The sequence below is a fragment of the Leptodactylus fuscus genome, chromosome 3 (assembly GCF_031893055.1).
Source record: "Leptodactylus fuscus isolate aLepFus1 chromosome 3, aLepFus1.hap2, whole genome shotgun sequence".
NCBI classification, from domain to species: Eukaryota; Metazoa; Chordata; class Amphibia; order Anura; family Leptodactylidae; genus Leptodactylus; species Leptodactylus fuscus.
In genome coordinates, this window is record NC_134267.1 from 124,311,573 (window position 1) to 124,332,410 (window position 20,838).

Here is a 20,838-nt window from a genome sequence, read left to right on the forward strand (position 1 = left end):
TACCTGTACGTCAGGGAATGTGGTTAGTTCCCACATTCCCACGTACCTGTACGTGATAGAGATCGCACGGGTTCAGAAGCAGAGCCCGTGCGATCTCCACGGGAGGCCGGCTGTATCTGACAGCCAGGCTTCCCCTGTAGCAGCAGGGACGGTGATTGCACCGACCCCCCCCCCTGTTTAACCCTTAAGGTGCCATGATCCATAGTGATCATGGCACCCTAGGGGTTTGGCCGGCCATAAAGCATGCTGCCGGCTGCCTAAGGAGTCTGTGTGAGCTGTAATTTACAGCTACACGCTGCTCCTTAATCCCTCCCCCCATCGGAGCGAGCTCCGATGGGGGGAGGGTTAACCCCTTGGATGCTGGGACGAGAGGAAGCTAGTCTATGCATCTGCATAGCTAGCTTCCTCTATAGACTGCAATACACGTGTATTGCAAGTCTATAGTTAGTATAGAACCAGTGATCCTCTCTGATCGCTGGTTCTAGTGTGCTTACAGCACAAATGTAAAAAAGTTTTTTTTTTTTAAATAAAGTGTGTAAAACAAACAAAAAAAACAAACAGTTACATTTCTTGTAAATCTGGAAAATCGCTGTTACACTTGTAAGCCTTGTAACGTCCAAAATAAATTAAAATACAATCAAAAGATGATGCCGATATAAAGCAGAGATATGGGAGATAATATTTATTACTATATTTGGGTGGTATAACTATCTGCATGAAAAGCAGAGAATTTCACATTTTGAAAATTGCATTTTTTTTCCAAATTTCCATCAAATTTCCTATTTTTTTAATAAATAAATACAAAAATATTGATTAGTGTTTACCACTAACATGAAGTATAATGTGTTACGAGAAAACATTCTCAAAATCACTTGTGTAAGTTAAAGCGTCTCAAAGTTATTGCCATTTAAAGTGACATGTCAATTTTGAAAAAAGAGGCCTGGTCCTTAACATACTTTTGGGCTGTGTCCTTAAGGGGTTAAGTTATCATTGAACAGTTGTGTTACAATATAACTCTCATAACCCAGATGAACTAGTTACTTGCACTCCTGTAGCAAGGCACGTGTAATACATCCGGACAGTACTTTTGTGTTAAATAGCAAATTCAGCTCTATAGTAACCAGATGAATATGTTAGTTGAGGTTTGGAGGGTTAAATTAATCCATTTAAACAGGTCTAAGAATAAATTTGAAGCCAGATGGCTATATAAATGCCGGTGTATGTGCCTATGCATAGCATTTGGTTTCAGGTTACATAGAGATGTCTAAAAGAGAACTTCCCGTTCACTAATGATGCTTTGGGGATTAAATCTAATCTAAATGTTGTTGCCCGTTGCATATTGTACACATTGTTCTGGTCGGCAACAATGAACATTAATATTGTTCCCTTAGAAACCTATCTATATGCATCTGGAGGGGTCTGGTTTGCATGAATTTTTTTTTACAATATTAGCTTATTTCTGTCCAAAGCATATGGTAAGCCAACAAGGTAAATTTGCTATACCAAGTGAAAAATTTAAAAGATGTTTGTAGTTGTTATTTTTATAGACATGTGCCTTAGGGTGCACATCTATAATGCTATGTTTTTAGGAAAACGTACCGCTTAAAACTAATATTATTTATTACTGCCTTTCCCATGTAATTATATGCAAACCCTAGGAGGAGACATTTGTATTCTATGCTCTGATGGGCATGCACTTGGGGTGGTCAAGCCTTAATGTAGACATGTCGGAGGTAGGAGAGTGGCTTTAGTAGGAACTAGAGCAAAATTAAAAACATGTAGATTGAGTCAAATTTAAAAAAAAAAAAAATCAAGTATTCTGTGAAGGCCCTTAACCCTTTAAAGGGGTTGTCTGACCACAAGCCGAATTTTCATATTGATGATTCACAAGATCAGTCATGAGTATAAGATTTGTCAGGATCTGACACATGGCACACAGATCATCACTTATAGTAGCCTCTGGGTGCCGGAAGTTGCTAGTGAACAGGTAACGTTCCTATTCAAGTTATAGGAGCGGTGCTGCAGTTCACTGAAACCACCCCTATGCAGTGGACATGGTTGCTGCAACGCTCTTATTACTTGAATACAAACAATGCTGAGCACGCCACTCATCCACTAGCAGCTTACAGAACCTGGAGACTGCTAGAACAGATCATCTGTGCAGTCTCTGGGTATCTGACCCTAACAAGATGACATATTGATGATGTATCCTATTTTCCATGTGTCGCCCCATATTGCAAAGTCACTCCCTGCCACTGAATTTTGGTTTCGATTATTCACGTCAGCCATCCCATTTGGATAGCATATACTCATTGACATAATTTAGCCAATATCAATGTGTGACAGGGTGGCATGGATGTAAAATAATTGAAATTCTCAATGTGATATTCATATCAATATAATTGCCCAGACCTATTGACTATGCTCAAAATGTCAATTGCTGTGGGTTAGCCACCACTGAATTTGTGGGGCTGACGCTACATGTGTCCTAAGCCTCATAGTTTTCTACTTTAATGTCAGTCTGCTTATGTAAAGCATTTTGCTGTGTATACTTCTTAACCTTTGCATTGTATCACTTTGCAGCCCATGGCTTTTGTCCTTAAGTAAAAACAAGCCATCAGTAGTGCCAGTCACATTTACTACCATTGTAGAAGAAGAAAAGAAGCAAGAGGCCGCCCTCATTCGGAGCCGCGAGAAACCACTGGCACTCATCCAGGTAACAGACTATAAAAACCATAAAGCTATTGTATGTGTATATGAACATTTTTATAGCCTGCACATAACATTGTGCCTGTCAATTCATGACTAATACAAATTTTTGTTTTATGTCTCTTAGATCGAAGAACGTGCAATTCAGGATCTGCTGGCACATTATAAAGCAATAGACAACCCAGAGGAATATATAACTGTTGAGCGATCAGCACAAGGACCCATTGCAGCGCCAATGTGGAACAAGCATTAACTATGACATGGCTACTATAAACATGAACATGTTGTTGATGTTGTTTTGTTAAGTTTTGGCTAGTTTGTTTGCAGGTAATAATTGCAGCTGAAAAGACACAAGCATGACTTGTAGATTTTGGTCTAAATTTGCTTCTCAGTGGTATATGCACTAATTCTACATTGCTGGCCATACACGCCTGCTATTGCTTATGGAAGTTTCACGTTCTCAGTTTTGGCAAATTTAATATTGGTAAAATATTGTCTACAGAATATTTAATATGGGGGAGGGGTGTTCTGTTTACAGTGTTTTGAATTTCTAATCCAAATTAAAGTGTGCAGTTATAATTTCCATATTTTTAATTCATTTTTATCTATTTTACTATATGTAAATGTAAGAATTTAATGTCTCTAATTATTCTTTAAAATCTATGGCCAACTCCTGACTTGGAAAAAAAATGATTTTTACGTATAGATCTAGTTAATTCAAGTTAAAGTTATATAAGTTTTTCCTTTTTCGTGCCATTATTCATTCCCAGACCCCCTGAAATGCATCTTGTAAATAGCTCCTACTTCTTATGAGTATGTAGATGTTGGATGTGAGATTTGTGTGACCAGGATGCTGCCGTCATCACTAGTTCTTAGGGCTAGTTCACACGTGGGCAAAGGGGAGGTTTTTGACAGCGGAATTCGCTTCAAAAACCTCTCCTTTAACATGGTGGTCTATGTAGACCACTAGCTTTTTTTTTCCTCCTAGCGTTTTCCGCCTGAAGAAGCGACATGACCTTTCTTCAGGCGGAAAACGCCTGAAGAATTGCATAGAAGTGAATGGGAGGCGAAAACCGCGCGGTAAAAAACCGCGCGGTTTTTTGCACACAAAACCGCGCGTTTTTTTGCAAAAAAACGCGCGGTTTTCGCCTGCAGTTTCTATAGCACATATAGGAAAAAAAACCCTAGCGAAAACCGCGTCAAAAACCTCGTCAAAAACCGCGTGGAATGCAAAAAACAGCGTCAAAAAAACTCCCCGAGGTTTTTTACCTCGCACAAATAAGCTAGGCGGTTTTCACGTGTGAACTGACCCTTATACAGCTTTATTCCTATATGGTTTACCCTTCTAGAGACGGTCGGGGTAATTTCACACATTGCATTTTCTGGAGAAAGTATTTTCACAGACGCAAGCAAAACTAAAATAATAAAGCAAAATCATATCATATACCTGCATACCCTCACACTGTATTTTCTGAAAGCACTACAGTCATGGCTGCCTTCATACAATTTTGCCAAGGCTTGTTGGTTGAGTCTGTGGTTTGTGTCATGGTGCCTGAACTATATATATAGTATAGTAAGAGTGATTTACCGACATCATCTGACGTCCTGCTGAGAAGTGGCATCTAGCAAGGCCTAAGGATCACACTGCTAAGCCATGCACAATGTCTAGGTAATGCTTTTGAGCCATGTTTGTTGTGTAGGGTTACTACAGGGCAGTCACATACGTAAGCTGTGTATTTCATGCAGCTAAGTAGCCTTAAGCAGATCTCAGGGTGATGTAGAAAATGTACTGACTGAGCCTATAGTTAAGACACCTACAAAGGAACGTGACGTATAACTTCCTCACTGTTTACTCTTCTCAATAACTTCTCTAGTGCAGTGGGTTCATTGCTTCTATTGATTGATTCATGCCTAGAAGCACAATGGAGTTCCTTCTGAAGGGAATAAAAAGTCTGTGTGTGTGTGTATGTGGGTATATATATATATATATATATATATATATATATATATATATATATATATATTATATATATATATTTTTTTTTTTTTAATTTATTTATTTTTTTATTTCAGTTTATAGGAAGTCTCCTAAAGAGACGCTAAACCCTGAAATCCAAGAATAAAAGATAAAAGCAAACGGCTGCATGCTATACTTTAGCTATAGCTATGTCTGCAGGATTACCTGTGCTAAATCATTGGGGGGGGGGGGGAGAGAGAAATAATTACCATGGAGAGCCAGGAAGATGTAAGAAAGTGGGCTTCATTTTCAGTAAAATTAAATTACACACCTCAGCATCCCAGGTATCCCATTTAACATAATATATTAATGCAATACTGTTTGGTTTTACTATATTTGCTCTCAAGAAATCTGGGTAACAACCAATATGGCCTCTATTATAGTGTGTGGATAGATAGATAGATAGATAGATAGATAGATAGATAGATAGATAGACACACATGATTGTATTGCAGTGGTATTGGGAGATGGGGAACGACACTGCTTAGCTAGTTGCATAAACATATATGTATCTCTCATGGAATTTTTATCATGGATAGTAACCTCACACATACAGTCTATGTATAAACTAAAGCTTATACATATTGTTTGCAGGATATGCCGTATTAGCCTGATAGCGGCATGTTCCCGCTCACGGAAAAAAGAAGCGAGCTGCCCTTTCTTCACGTGGATTCCGCGGCTGTTTCAGCCCCGGCGTCTGCCTCGCGGTAGCACCCTCCGGGCTAGGGGCCTACTCTGGAGCGGGAAGCCGTGACTGTTGAAAGCCGCGACAGTCGTGGCAGGCGCATTTTGGCCCTATTCTTCCCACGTCAAAATCAGGACCAAAATACGCCATCCCGCGCCCCGTGTGAACTAGCCCTTTTAATACACAGAGAATGGAGCCAAAGCAGACCATTGTGTTCCCTGTATAGTGGCAGGATTGCGTCACTGCATCTTAGGTCCCATTAATGGTAGCTGGTCTGCAGTACATGGTCTGTTCACTACAGTATGAGTTTCTAAGATCAGGGAGTTACTGGGGGTCAGACCCTTGAAGATCTGATATAGATTACCTATTCTTAAAATAGGTCATTAATATTTTTAGCCTGGAAAACCACATGAAGCCAACTTTCCACTCTTTACAAGCATAACTGACGTATCCTGATCTCCACCGCTCCAGTATCATAGTGCTGTTCATTTTTATGCTTCAGTGCTCAAAGATTAGCAGTCTACAGCTGAAAACGCCCAGTTTGTTTGCTGTAAAACTAGCATGGCATGTCTGCAGGTAATACTGAATCTCATGTCACGAAAAATCTGTTTGCCTTCAGCATTGAACAGAAGGTTTTTATGCCGACATAGCACTTATCTGACGTTGTTAGGTGGATAAGTGTTTGCCCAGGATTTCTAAAGTTCGTAAGACAGTTCTGTTCTGTGAAACAGCTTGTGTTTTTTGAGAGTTTAATGCTTGCCAGACAGAAAGCACGACTTCCAGCAAGCTGTATACATATTTATAGATTATGGAAACTCATAGAAAATCTGGTTAGGATTAATATCGTACATTTTAGCTCCGTGAAAAGCTTATATTAGAATGCTTATATGAGAGGGCTTAGATTTTAAAAGGGATTGTGGAGCCTTAAATGCTACAGTGATAGATCCCTAAATGTGAATTAGGATTTTCTATAGTATAAAAAGGAGATGTAATAGTAGTTGGTTTAGAATCATAATTTTGCATGTAGACATCCTACTGGAAATGTAGCTACTTCATTGGTAACAACTAAAACAACTACACAACCTGTTGTCCCTTTAGGAAAATGTTCTACACAAACTGCTAATCCTTTTAGCCACTGCCATAATTTCAGATTTACTAATATGTGGAAACTTTTATTTTGAGTGATGATCCTTTTACACCATGCAATCTGGGGAATGAACTAAGCTGGCCACAAATATTAGATGTGTATTGGCCAAACCCACCAATTTTGATGCGTGCGACCGACCACCTAACGCGTATTGGGGCAGATGTTGTATCTAAACTGCCCAATGCTTTGGTTTTCAGCAACACTGTCAGACGCTTTCACCTCTTGGGCTGAGTTCACATGGGGTATTTTGGTCCGGAAACTGAGGCGGAGGCCGCCTCAGTTTCCGGACCAAAAAACGGGTAGCCATAACTGGATGCCGATGCACTGCATCGGCATCCAGTCGTGCACTCTGCTCCGGATTAGGCTCAAAGAATGGGCCTAGTCAGTTGGAGGGAGTGTCTTCAGATGGATTTGCTAGGAAAATCGGCCTGAAGAATGAGCATGTCTGGAACAAATGGCTCCTGGAAAAAAAGACCTGACCGGCTCTCATTGATTTCAATGGGAGCAGTCTTTTTGGTCAGGATTTTGAGGCGAATACGGCCTCAAAATCCTGACCAAAATACCCCGTGTGAACTCAGCCTTATACATTTTCAGCACAAGCCAAATGTGTATGTGATGGAAGCCTAGAAAAGGGTCATTGCTCATAGTTGTTAGAGGAGGGGGGATATGTTATGGCACTACTTTTGTGATTTTCCCTGATTTAAATGCTATTTCATTAGAGAAAATCAGATAACAAATGGTAGCACAATAGAAATCAGAAATAATAGGGGAGAACTATGCCCATAGCAACCGTGTACAGCACATCTTCTATTTTTTTTTTTAAGAACTCTTTAAGGAATGGAAACTGTTCTGTGGTAGGTTGCATGGGCAACGTCAGATCCGTCCATAGTAGATTGCAACACAGTGTTATGCTGTGTTCACACATCAGTATGCCATCCGTCCCTTTGAATTCAGTTTGACACTTTAAAATGGACTGATGCACATACTGATTGTATACTGACACCTATTTATGCTGATAGCAAACCCTGTCCATCCCCTAGAGGACAGATAAGGGGATTAAAAGTAGCAATTGTAAAGTAAAGATAAGGAGATATAATAAATGTCCCTGTGTCCTCCTTATCTCTACTCTGTTTACAATTGCTACTTTTAATCCCCTTATCTGTCTTCTAGGGGACGGAGAACGTTTTCTATCAGCATAAAAAGGTGTCAGTATACAATCAGTATGTGTATCAGTCCTTTTTAAAGTGTCAAACTGAATTCAAACGGACGGATGGCATACTGATGTGTGAACATACCCTTACAGGAAACAATTCAGGATATAGGTTGTAATATGTTCAGACCCTGCAAATGGGTAGGTCTGCTGTCAGGAGCAGAACTAACACCACGGCTCAGCACAAAAGGTCCTGGAATTGGTCTTCATGAAGACATTAAATCACCAAGGGATACTTCCTATACATAGAGCTAAACCATTGAAAAGTTAGAGAAAGATGGTGAATAAAACATAACTTTTAATAAATATAATCGTAAAATATGGTACCCTTACCTATATATAAAAAGAAAAAATGTGTATATGTGCAAAGTAGGTGCTTATTACTTACATATACACCTTTGATTTGTTCCTGATTAGGGAATATTGTGTTGGTATTAATCTGGGATAGATCAGATTGTTTGACCCAGAATGAAAGATTATGAATGACAATCTGTTTTCCCTTAGCCCAAACAGCAGCACAACTGGGGTATTCCTGCCCCTATGAGCTGTTTGGTAATTAAAAATGCCACCTGTCCTAACAGCTTTGACCCCTATAAGAGGTCGGAAGACCAACTCCCCAGTTTATGAACATAAACAGAATAGTACAACAGTACAAAGCATAGGGAGGGAGCCTTGTGCTGCTGTTTGGGCTAAGGGAAAACAGATTATCATTCATAATCTTCCATTCCCCCTACGCCCAACCAGCAGCACAACTGGGTATTTAGCAAGTATCGCTTTTACCCTAGGGTGGGCCATCCTGGTAGGCCGACGTCAAAACAGAGTGTCCAAATGCTGCCGCATTCGTCGACCGCCAGTCCAACCTATAATGTTTGGCAAAAGTTAGATGCGAACTCCAGGAAGCAGCGGCACATATCTGCTCTAAGGAAAGAGAACGTCTTTCAGCCCAAGATGTTGCCACTGCTCGGGTGGCATGAGCCCGGACAAAGTCTGGTACGGGAAGGTCTTGGGCTCGTAGGGAGCAGATGATGGCTTCCTTGATCCATCTTGACAAGGTTGGTTTTGATGCCTTGGCCCCCCTATTATGGCCAAACACGTTCCTGGGAAGCGGATGGAGACCCCGACAGAGCTGCAGCAACTGCGGGAGACCTGGGAGGACCCTCAATACAGCCAGGACCCTGAAAGGTAAAAGAGTAAGGGGGGAGAGGGAATCCCTGTAAGAGGACGGAACACCTCTCCCCCAACCACCTGTCCTGTCCCACAGGACAGAAAAAAACACAAGGGGGAGTTGGTCTTCCGACCTCTTATAGGGGTCAAAGCTGTTAGGTAATTAAAAATTCCACCTGTCCTAACAGCTCATAGGGGCAGGAATACCCCAGTTGTGCTGCTGTTGGGCGTAGGGGGAAAAAGCTACGCTTTATCGGCAGTGTCAGAGGACACCCATTAAGCAGGAGAGGCAACTAGGCTAAATATACCGGTATAAATATCAGAACCCAGTAAATAGCATCTCATAAAGCAGCACTGTAGTGACTGCTCAGGAATGGGCATGTAGATGCTGCTGTTCCTTTAAATATATGTAGATCCAGTTCAACACTAATATGAGAAGTCTCAATCATATACTGTGTGTGTGGGGGAACCATACACTTCAGAGGGGCTATATACTAAGTGGGGGCCAAAAATTAGTTGTGTGCCTTGTGCATTTTTTTTTTTTTATTGTGGTGGCCCCATTCTATAGTTCACCTGAGGCAGCAGATAGGCTAGGTTCACCCTTGCTTCAAAGATTGTAAGTTAAAGTGAAGACCACACAGTAAGAGTAGTTAGAGTGGAGACCACACAGAGATAAGGTGGTCCTTCTTTTCTGTATTGTCTACCTCCCTCCTAACTCCGTCTTGTCAATTCGCTCTGATATCATAGGTGAGTGAGTTGCTTTGCTATAAACCCTATTGCAACATAACGTTTTGTCTGAACTGGAAAAATGGATCTGTTCTGTGTCACCAACGGACCTGGAGGAACCCCATTGACTATATACTATAATGGTGCCCATTTTTTGTCTGGATGAAAAGTCTGTCTTAGGCTGGAGCCCCACATTGTGAAAACGCTACATTCTACAGTGCCTGCAAAGTGGATGGGCTTCTGGCTAATCCCATCCACACACTGCAGAAAAAAATATGCAGCGGAAAAGCATGTTTGTAAATTGCAGCATGTCAATTATAGTCTGCGGAGAAAAATTCTGCAAAATCACAATAAAAAAATTTTTCACTGTGTTTTTTTTCTACAGCTTTTTTTTGCTGACCTTTGTTACACGAGTCCTTTAGCCTTACAAATCATTTTTGTCCAGACAGATATCCGGTGCAGATGTGAGCATAATCTTAAAGGTGTTAGCCACTTTCAGACCAATATTGACAAATAAATTTACAATAAAAAGATATACAATTTCCCAATATACTTTCTGTATCAATTCCTCAGTTTTCTAGATCTCTGCTTGCTGTCATTCATTCTGTTACTTCTAGAGCAGGGGTAGGGAACGTACGGCTCTCCAGCTGTTGCAAAACTACAACTCCCAGCATGCATACTTGCTCTGCTGTTCTTGGAACTCCCATGGAAGTGAATGGAGCATGTTGGGAGTTGTAGTTTCACAGCAGCTGGAGAGCCGAAGGTTCCCTACCCCTGCTCTAGAGGATAAAACTCTGACCATGGTCATGTGATGAGCACACAGGTGCCGCTCGTTACAGTCACAGCCCGCTAATCAGACATCTGCCTGCTAATCAGCTGTACACCTGTGTGTTCATCACATGACCATGAACCGTAAATCACATGACCATGGTCAGAGTTTTATCCGCTAGAAGTAACAGATTGAATGACAGCAAGCAGAGATCTAGAAAACTGTGAGGAATTGATACAGAAAGTATATTGGAAAATTGTATATCTTTTTATTGTATATTTGTTTGTTAATATTGGTCTGAAAGTGGCCAACCCCTTTAACAACACATCTCAGCTCAGAACCACTCTTTTTTTTTTTTTTTTTTGTCATTTTGCATTGAATTATATGATTAAAATTTTACCGTATTATGATCCACATGCATTTCTTATGGAAGATGTGAAGCCTTATTGACCTATTGATTGGGAACAAGTGAATGTTGAATGGCTTTCATATTTCATGCTTAAGGTACGTCATATGTTACATTTCACATCCTTTACTTGATACAACCATGCATTTCCACATAGTATAATATAACCTTGGTAAAAACCACAATGGCCAGCATACATTGTAACTTTTTTAGGATTTACCATAGGTCTTCAGTTGCTGGTTTCCCACAGCTATTTATAATGTGAGCTGTTAGTAGTTATGGTCTGTAGTGATGTGTGCAATCAAGATTCCAGACTATACAGTAATGTTATAGAAGGAAAATGACTACAATCATTAAGTGGTCAACATGAAAGTGGCTGCTTAAGGAAGTCACATATCAACTAGACAGTTTCTTCCCTATCAAAACATCCACATTCTAAGAATACTAAACATTTCAGAAGTTTGCTCCTTGGTTTGGAAATGTTATACACATTAAGGTAAGCTAAAAGGTTGTTGTCACTCATCACCTTCAGTTAGTACGTACCAAGAAGAAAGTGAAGTCAATTATTGAATACATCCAAGGGAAAAAAAAATCACTACACAGTTAGCCGAAGAATGTTACTCCCTGTTTGTCTGCTATAAATCGCACAAAAATAAATAATTGCTGTATTTTCACTGATGAGTGCCATAGAATTTTCTTTTTCCTTGGATGGATTCTATTATTGGAGTGACTGTCTGCACAGAGTATCACCAGTCTAATAGCAGTGTGGAATCGCTGGTCTTGGCAGTCTGATCATGTATATTTTTCCTGATGTAGTGCCAATGGTACAGGGTGATTCCAAAAGAATGGTGCAAAATTGTAGGTTGATATTTATAACCAAGAGGGTATAATACCAATTTATTAGCATGAAAATACATATCAATCCAAATGTTGTCTGTGCACAAATGTTGATTCTATTAGTGACATGGCAGATTTCTAGAGGGTATTCCAATTCTGTATAGATATATGCCAACATATCATCGAATTTGAACTCAATCTCAGTGGTTTGCCATCTCAAATTATGTGGTTGGGGGGACTGATACACAGAGTTTTTGCTGTAGCCCCACAGAAAGAAATCACAGTGTGTTATATTTGGCGATCATGGAGACCAGCATACCGTTGGTAAACCATTGGCATGTCAGCTAATTCGTTCTCTTCCAGTTGTCCCTGAAAGTTAATGCAAAAGCCACCACATTTGATTTGTTGTCTGGCGTCATCTTCTGAAGAAGCTGTAATCTATATGGCTTACAACACAGATATTTTCGTAAGATACGCCATACTATGGTTTGTGGCACCTGTAGTTCCATACTAGGACTACACTCGGACACAGTTCAAATCCTATATACTGTCTCATCTGAAGTCTTTAGGCTGCTGGGACTTTTCCCATAACAAACACCAAAACGCAAAAAGGCCCTTTCCATGTGGAACACATTTACCAAATTTTCTCTGTACAGTCACTGCAGACCCCATTCTTGAAAATTTCAACACTAAAGAATTGGTACTGGAAGAGACCACTTATTGCACCTTAATAATAATACTGACTTATCCAATCCAATGAATCAGTATACAATCTGATAATACTGACTTGTATCATGGGTTTTGTCTGACAGTTTTAAGTATTTCAAGTATTATATAATGTGATTATATGTATTATTAGTCTATTTCCTTTCTTCTAGACAGACTAAACATAAAAGGAGTCAGAACCCAGCCCCACGATGGATAGGTCATCTGAATCAGGTCATGTGTGTTCCCTCTCTGAATCAATGCCTCTGTTGCCTTTTTTGGCAATATGGTGCACTAAGAACGTTGGTGTTCCAAAGTGCTCCAAAGTGGTAAGCATCAATGCCTTCATTGCTCCAAAATCCTCATTTGCATATATTGAAAAATGGCAATGTCTTGGCAATGGATTCAGAAGGGGAAAACGCCATTTGATTCAGGTGACCTTCAGGACTTGGACTTGATATGTTAGATTCTGGTTACATACTCCCTTTTAAAACTTATGTAAAGTTTGTATAATACCTTTCAATGACATTGTCATGTTTGTGACTTCATCTTAAATATATTCATTTGTGGGGCCGCACAGCAGCTCAGTGGTTAGCACTGTAGCTTTGCAGCACAGGAGTCCTGGGTTCAAATTCCGCCAGGAACAACATCTGCAAGGAGTTTGTATGTTTATCCTGTGTTTACGTGGATTTTCTTCCATTCTACAAAGACATACTGAAAGGTTAAAAATAAATAAATAAAGAAATGTACATTGTGATCCCTATATGGTGCTCACAATCTACATAAAAAATATGTATATATATATATATATATATATATATATATATATATATATATATATACTGTATACATATATATATATATATATATATATATATATATATATATACACACACACTCATTTGCTACATTGGACGGGTTCACATCTGCGCCCCAGTCTCTGCTTTCCGGTTTCCGTCTTCTGCCATCAGGAGATGGAAACCCGGCAGACAGTGTCCGCCCGTGAGCGTTTTGTGGTCTCCAAGGCGAAACCGTTTCTTTTAATCGGACACAAAGTCCTGCAGGTCCGACTTTGTTTCCGGTTTAAAAAAAAAAACGGTTTTGTGGCGGAGATCACAAAACGCTCACAGGTTTTTCACGCTCAAGTCAATGTGTTTTAAAAGTGACTGCCAGTTTCCACCTCCTGACCAGTTTCTCTCGCAGAAGGCGGAAACCTGAAAGTGGAGAGCAGGTGTGAACCCGCCCGTAAATCTATAAGACATAAGGTTTTACTCGCCTTTTAATAATCTGGAACTTGACAGAAATGACATATAGGCTTTCACAATGGGGCAGAAAATTATTCCCACTTTGCTTTTCAGATGTGTAATATCCATGAGATGAGATGAGAAGTGCCTCAGAATTACTGAGAAAATTAAAAGTATTACCTGGGAATTCCATTCCGGAGCTCATTGAAAAAATTTTTATACTGCCATCTGTGTCTTTTATTGTGCTCACTTTTCTGCCAGAATGAATCATTTTATATGTTTGCAAATTGTGTTTATCATGTTACTGGAAACAAACTGATGGAAAGAGCTGTGACTGCAAATATTTCTTTCAATGTGCAGGCTCTTACTGTGGCGAATAATAAAAGGTGTCTGAATAAAATATGGCTTTCTATCCTAAACAGTGTAGTGGTTGTGCAGTACCATTTTTGTCACCCCTTAAAATAATTCCTAATTCCACAATTTAAAAAAATACCTAAATGTTGAGTAAGTACAAGTAAAATTATATCACTGTATGCAGGCAGCCCAAGGTTAGATAAGAGAGACTATCCCAAGTTACCAGAATTAAGTAAGCGCAGTTCATTTAAGCTAGTCCAATTATTGGTAGATGCTATACAGAAGTACAATCTATACTGAAGAGATAGCTGAGGCCTGGTTTCCATCTGCATTTGGGCCATTCCATTCCCCTCTCCGCATGGAAAATGCGGAGAGAAAAGTCTTGCAAGCAGCACTTTTCTCTCCGCATTATTCGTGCAGAAGCCAAGTGAACACTACACAGACGCCATTATAGCCTATGGGGTCCGTGGGTTTCCTGAGGTGACCACTTTTTTTACGTGGATTAGATTTCCATTCAGGAATCCCCAAGTGGTCTCCCCAAACGGAAACCCATGCACAGATGTGAACGGGACTGATTTAGGTTGAGGTCGCATGTTGCAGAAAGGCAGCACTTTTGTTGCAGATTTTACTGCTGTTTTTTGACCCAAAGCCAAGAATGGCTACAACAGAAATGGGACCTATACTGCATTCAGTAGAAATACTATATGACCTATACTCTAGTCCAGGGGTCTCAAACTCACGGGCCGCATGCGGCCCGGCAAACAATTTTGTGCGGCCCGCAGACTAATCCACGCCAAGCCTAGTATGTTCCATTTAGTGGTGACCGCCGCTACACTACATAAAAATGGCTGGCTGTAGCGCAGCGGCGGGTGAATGTCCCAGACCTTGGGCCCGCCCCCTGTAGCCTAGTAACGGATTGGCCAATCCATCCATCGGATTGGCCAATCCATGTTAGCAGCGGAGGCCAGACCTGCAGTGACAAGGTAAGTGCCAATTTTACAAACCCCCAAAAAAACTGCTTTTATTGTCCCCTATTTTGCCCCCAAATCTTTCAATTACTACAACTCCCAGCAGCTCCAGATGCCCTGGAGCTGCTGGGAGTTGTAGTGCACCCACCCTATATAGATAATATCCCACACTATTGTTATGCTGGTCCCCGTTTCTAGAGCTCCAGCAATTGTTTGTAGACCTAGTGCGGCCCGCTGACTGGCTGGGATCTTGCTCTGCGGCCCACATGCTGAGTTGAGTTTGAGACCCCTGCTCTAGTCAGTAAAACAGTCCTGGCCTACTATTCATTCCTATGGAAAATCCAAACATCACCTCGACTCCTTGCTGCAGGATTGTAGGATCCTTGTTAGGATACTGTGAAGGATGACAGCTTGTGCCTGTAGCCATTTTATATTCCTAATTCCATAATTTTAGACTGTGTGGTTCTCTGAGCCGTCTCATTTACCTACTGTACTCATTTGGACTTTTTTTTTTTTTTAAATCCACATCTGAGTAGATAGTTGAAGGGTCTCGCTATAACTTCCTTATGTCTGCAGAAACAGACTCACAAAATTGTCATGTGTTCAGAATTTACTGTATGCGACAACCCTTTGGAAAAACAAAAGGATGCAATTATGTAGACTAACGGCAGGATCGCGAGAAGTTGGCGGTAATGTCTAGCAATTCTGTTGCTTGCAAGGCAGGAACAATAAAAGGCTACACAGACATATACTGTACTTTAGCTAGACAAACAATAAGATGTATATATAACATTTATTATGTGTAAGTTAATACCTTTATTCTGTTTTTCTCTGCTATGATCATACTGCTGTCTTTATTTTTACAATATTCTGCTCCGTTGTTGTTACAGAACATTGTACGGATACCGTTCGGTTAACAGACCATTTATATCAACTGCATTTGACTAATGGCAAAACCAACAATTTCGTTTTCTTTGTGACCAGAATATTGTTGTCTGCTACATTTTTCTTTGAGAGGAAAACGCAAATCAATAAGTAACTATTCCTAATGGAAGCTATCCATTGCCTTCTACTACGATCTGTTATGCTTTTTCTATTAACCTTAGGCAAATAACTATGACATATTATAGTTTCATCCACATGCATGCCATTAACCCAGTAGTGGCTATGTATGCTATTGTAGTATTAACTCCTTAGGTTGAATGGTAAAAAGCTGCAATACCCTGCACAGCTGCTACTAGGTTGACAATGTGCAGGTATATGGAAACAATGAGGAGACTGAAGTGCCTACAGCTGATTTGTGGGGTGCCAATAGTTGGACCCTCACTGATCTGCTATTGATGGTCTATCCTAATCACAAACCATCACCATTATGAAGATAGAAAACAGCTATAAGCTGAGCTTTTAAAAGAGGTAATGTGATAAATGGGGCAGTGTAGAAAATACAATTACATTTTATTTTTTATCCAGATCATTCTCCATGTTAAGTTAATGTAGTTGGTTTGCTGTAGTTCAGCAAACTCTAATGAAGTTTACCATTAGAGTTTTTATAGGTGGATTTTCCCCAAACCCATTATATAGTATTGACTTTGTGTTTATATGTTCACTGATAATATACAGACTATGAAGAAATAATGTGTACAAGTCATAGAATATAGGCATGGTACACACTGGAGGCTAGACCCTGACAGTCATCTCCTTAGGAGGTCTCAATGGAGCCCAGTCTTACCTTCTTGACAATATTACACAATAGTTACCTGTAGTACACACCCTAGATAAGGAAGAACTTCATTGAGAAGAAGATAAGGAAGTATCAGATCAAGACAAGGAATATAAGAAGCTACTAATACTGGTTATGTTTTTGGAAGTTTCCATTGGCGTGAATAGAATACTGTAGAATAATGTGACATTTGTATACATTTTGGTGGCTTCTAGTTCTATTATTTACAGCACAGGTACATTATTGTCATTGTTTTACTTTGTACTTTACAAGCCTTGATTGAAATCCATATTTTTCAGATTGGTTTAGTTAGTTTCTGATGTATTAATAATTGAAGGCTATGTTAGTTTAAGAGGATATCAGGATATACTGTACTCATATAAAAGGAAAGATTCCTAAGCATGATACTAACCAACATAAAAACCACAATGGAAAGAACGCACATTGTAAAGAGTTTTATATTGTACTTCTGCTGTATAGTCATTTTCTTAAAGTCATTTGAGTATCCTGAATAAGACTTTCAGTACATAATGTACTTCTTCCTATTCTTAGAAGTGACAAAAGGGTGTGTTGTGTTACGCTTGTGTTATATGATGAGACACTACCATTTACTTTATGTCACCAGCTTATAGTTACTGTTTGTGTATCACATTTCATGGTTATTAATGATTAGATTATGAGTATTATAAGAAGTCTTATCATATGTAACCTAGAAAAGAGTTTTTAATGGTTGTCTTTCTAAACTGAATACAGATGTCACAGTGATCCATGCAGCTAGTTGTTCCTAGGTATGCATATTTTATTAGACGCGTTTATTTATTAGATGAGATTTATTAGATGTGTTTTTATTACATTTACAAAATTAGTTGTCATGAATGTATACATGGTGTTCTAATGTACTTTGATCTCATTCTCTAACAAACAACATATGAAGATACCTTTCCCTAGTAGCACTGCAAATAGAGGTTCTCTGTAATATGGTGCTATATGGAGTCATCATATGACAGCACATGGAGTGCCCACTGCTTTGTAATACAGACTACATATGGATCTATGGTGTTCATGATACCTTAAAGGACTTTGCTCAGTAAATGATAACATGTCGCTATGATATGCCATTGCTTACTGACTGACTTGTAGGTCTCCACCAATTTCTAGAGTGAAGAGGTTGCAATACAATATTTCATCAAGTGTGTGGCTATGCAGGAGACTATTTGCTGTACTTGTGAGCTACATTACTTTCATCTTTTATGGAAATACATAGTTTCTTTAGTGGTGCTCATTCATATTTTGGGCATACATTAGAGTTGCTACTGTTGTCCTTATTTCCTAATTGTTGCTTCTTCATCTTGTATTTTATCATCCCATACCATGGTATTATCCAAATGCAGAGTAAATTTATTGTGGAGAAATAACACGACGCATTTCGGGCTACCTCGGCCCTTTCTCAAGTGCAAACAAGCTGTGATACTTCAATTCTCACATACCCTTTGAGGGCTGAGGGTATTGTCTGATCAGACCAAAACAACAGACACACCATGCACTTCATATATGTGAAGTCTCTCCCTCCACAATAAATTTACTCAGCATTTGGATATTCCGGTCTTCGTACCATTTCACCAGTGAGCGCAAATTTCCACTCCAACACGAGCCTTTGGTTCTTTGTTTTCATACATTTCTCCTCCGGTCTGCCGGTGTTTTGTTGGATTTGCTGCCACCCTCGCCGGGACTCTCCAACCAGAAAGTGAACAAAGGTGTTGTGACTTCTAACAAGCCTTTCAGGTGAGGGCCAACTGGTCAAAATATCAATTTACCAATACTTTCTCACTATTTGTGACTCATCTACTACGCTTAGAGCGCTCGGTTTCTCTCCTTTGTTTCTAGCTATACCATGGTATTAGCCACTTATCTGCCAGTAAATTGTCATATTTTGAGCATATACCCTCCCCCTCCTTCCATATATGTTTTATGGTGTCTACCTTTATTTTATCTTCTTCATCATTACTTAGATAGCAATATTATTGTATTTATGTACAAGCAGCCATTTTACTCACTATGCACTTTATTAATGTGCTATATCCAATTAAGATTAATGATTTATTTGTACAGATCGGACCTGATGAAAGACTTTACATGACCAAAATGTTACCTTAGGTCTGCCCTATTCAGTGGCGTAACTACTGGGATAGCAGGGGTAGCGGCTGCCACAGGGTCCGGGACATTAGGGGTCTGGTGACAGCCGCTACCTCTGGATTTTTTTTCTTTTCTTAATAGGCCGTTACTGGCTGGAGTTACGGGCCCCACAAACATCATTATTATACTCGGGGGTCTTTTCAGACCCCCGAGTATAATGATCGGAGGTCCAGGGGATGTAAGGTAACATAAAAAATAGTGCAAAAAAATAGAAAAAAAATCAGGGCACTCACCAGCCAGTAGTAAAATTCACCAAACTTTAATAATCTTCCATAAAAATAGGTACTTGAACAGCATTTACAGACGGGGGTAGGGTAGATGGAATGTAGAAGAAATGAAGCGACGACCGTTTCGTGCTAAATGCACTTCATCAGGCTTCCCAAAATTCAGGTGTCACCAGCCGACATATATACCAGCCGTGGGGCACACCCATATCACCACAAAAATAAATACAATTTAAATACCACAAAAAGCATTTAAAACATGTTAAAACAACTTAACAATACATTACATCATTATACATTAACATTTCTTACTGATTTCTAACTTTATTTCAAACTTTGAAACTTTTTAAACTTTATTAAGCTTTTCATAACCTCTAACAGGCTAAAAGAACCTTTTGCTCTGCTCCTAATAATAGGCGGACTTAAAGGAGAACCGCACTTCTAACACAGACACACAAATGAACACACTACTATGTTCATTCAAAAAACCCGCCAGCATAGTCCATTGAAAACATACTGACTTGACAGCTAATCAAAAAGGGAGCTACTTATTCCCATTATAGGTATAGGCATCAAACCAACATCCATATAAATCGCGGACCAGAATGAGAACTGTATCCAACTATGAAACTCCACCCCTAACCTGTTTAAACCGATCGCCAACAGAGCTCAAAAGAGCTACTTTGACCATTATAAAACCCTAGCTAATCACAAACCAATCACCAAAGGAGCCATTTTACCTACTGTCCAAATATAGATATTATTATATAGACTTATTACGGCGAACGAGAAAAAGTCCCCACCCATACTAATGTGAGCCAATCACGAAGTAAACTACAATAACAAAATTCTTAGCATGAGGAATATAGTGTATACGTACATGCGCTACCTCCTTTGCCACTGAATCGTAATTCAAAGGAATTACCGTTTAAGATCTTACTAATAAATGGCAATAGACAAATACAAAACTGGCTACATTTACAGAAATACGCTCATGTCCATACGATCATTCAATCCAAGCGGCCCCATAGCTCCTGTACGTAGTATAATTCTACCTTCTTCTTGTAGAAGTTTTTTACCTCTGTCTCCTCCTCTTGGTAATGGAGCTACATGTTTCAGACCGCAAAACAACAAACAGTTTGGGTTACCATTATGTGATTCTCTGACATGTTTAATAAATCTGGGTGATCCCTTACCACTGTCTACAGATCTAAAATGCTCCCTTATTCTATGGAAAAGGGGTCTAATTGTCTTCCCTATATAGAATCTTTTACAGGGACATTGGATACAATACACAACATACGTAGTCTGACATGTAAAGAACTGTTTAATCTTAAACTCAATCCCTCCTAGGTTAAGATATTTAGCTCGACTATTAAACTTGCAAAATGAACAGTGTCCACACTGGTGATTACCCTCTGGTTTGACTACATCTAACCATGTGCTCTTCTGAGTTACTCCGTACTATCTGATCCTTTATAGTACCACATTTCTTAAATGTAATTAAGGGTCGATTATTTGCCTTTTTTGCCAAAAGAGGATCATTTTCTAATAAATGCCAATTATTGTACAGAGCGCTCCTAATATGACTTGCCAATGGGCTATACCTAAAAGAGAACACAAACCTATTTTGTTCTTTAACTCTATTATTCTGAAATAAGCTATCCCTTTCTACAGTACTAGCTCTTTTATATGCCTTTTCCACAATCGCCCTAGGGTAGCCTCTTTCCTTTAAACGATCTTTCAATTCTTTTGATTGT

The 20,838-nt window shown here is 39.5% G+C and overlaps 1 protein-coding gene across 1 annotated transcript in view; it reads left to right on the forward strand.

The window, feature by feature from the left end:
- The window catches only part of IBTK (inhibitor of Bruton tyrosine kinase), a 71,634-nt gene extending 68,342 nt beyond the window's left edge, over positions 1-3,292 (forward strand). The window contains exons 28-29 of the mRNA XM_075268279.1: positions 2,584-2,716; positions 2,837-3,292. Of these exons, the coding sequence (XP_075124380.1) occupies positions 2,584-2,716; positions 2,837-2,962 (259 nt within the window). The 3' untranslated portion in view covers positions 2,963-3,292. The remainder of the gene's footprint in view (positions 1-2,583; positions 2,717-2,836) is intronic.
- The last annotated feature ends 17,546 nt before the right edge of the window (positions 3,293-20,838 follow it).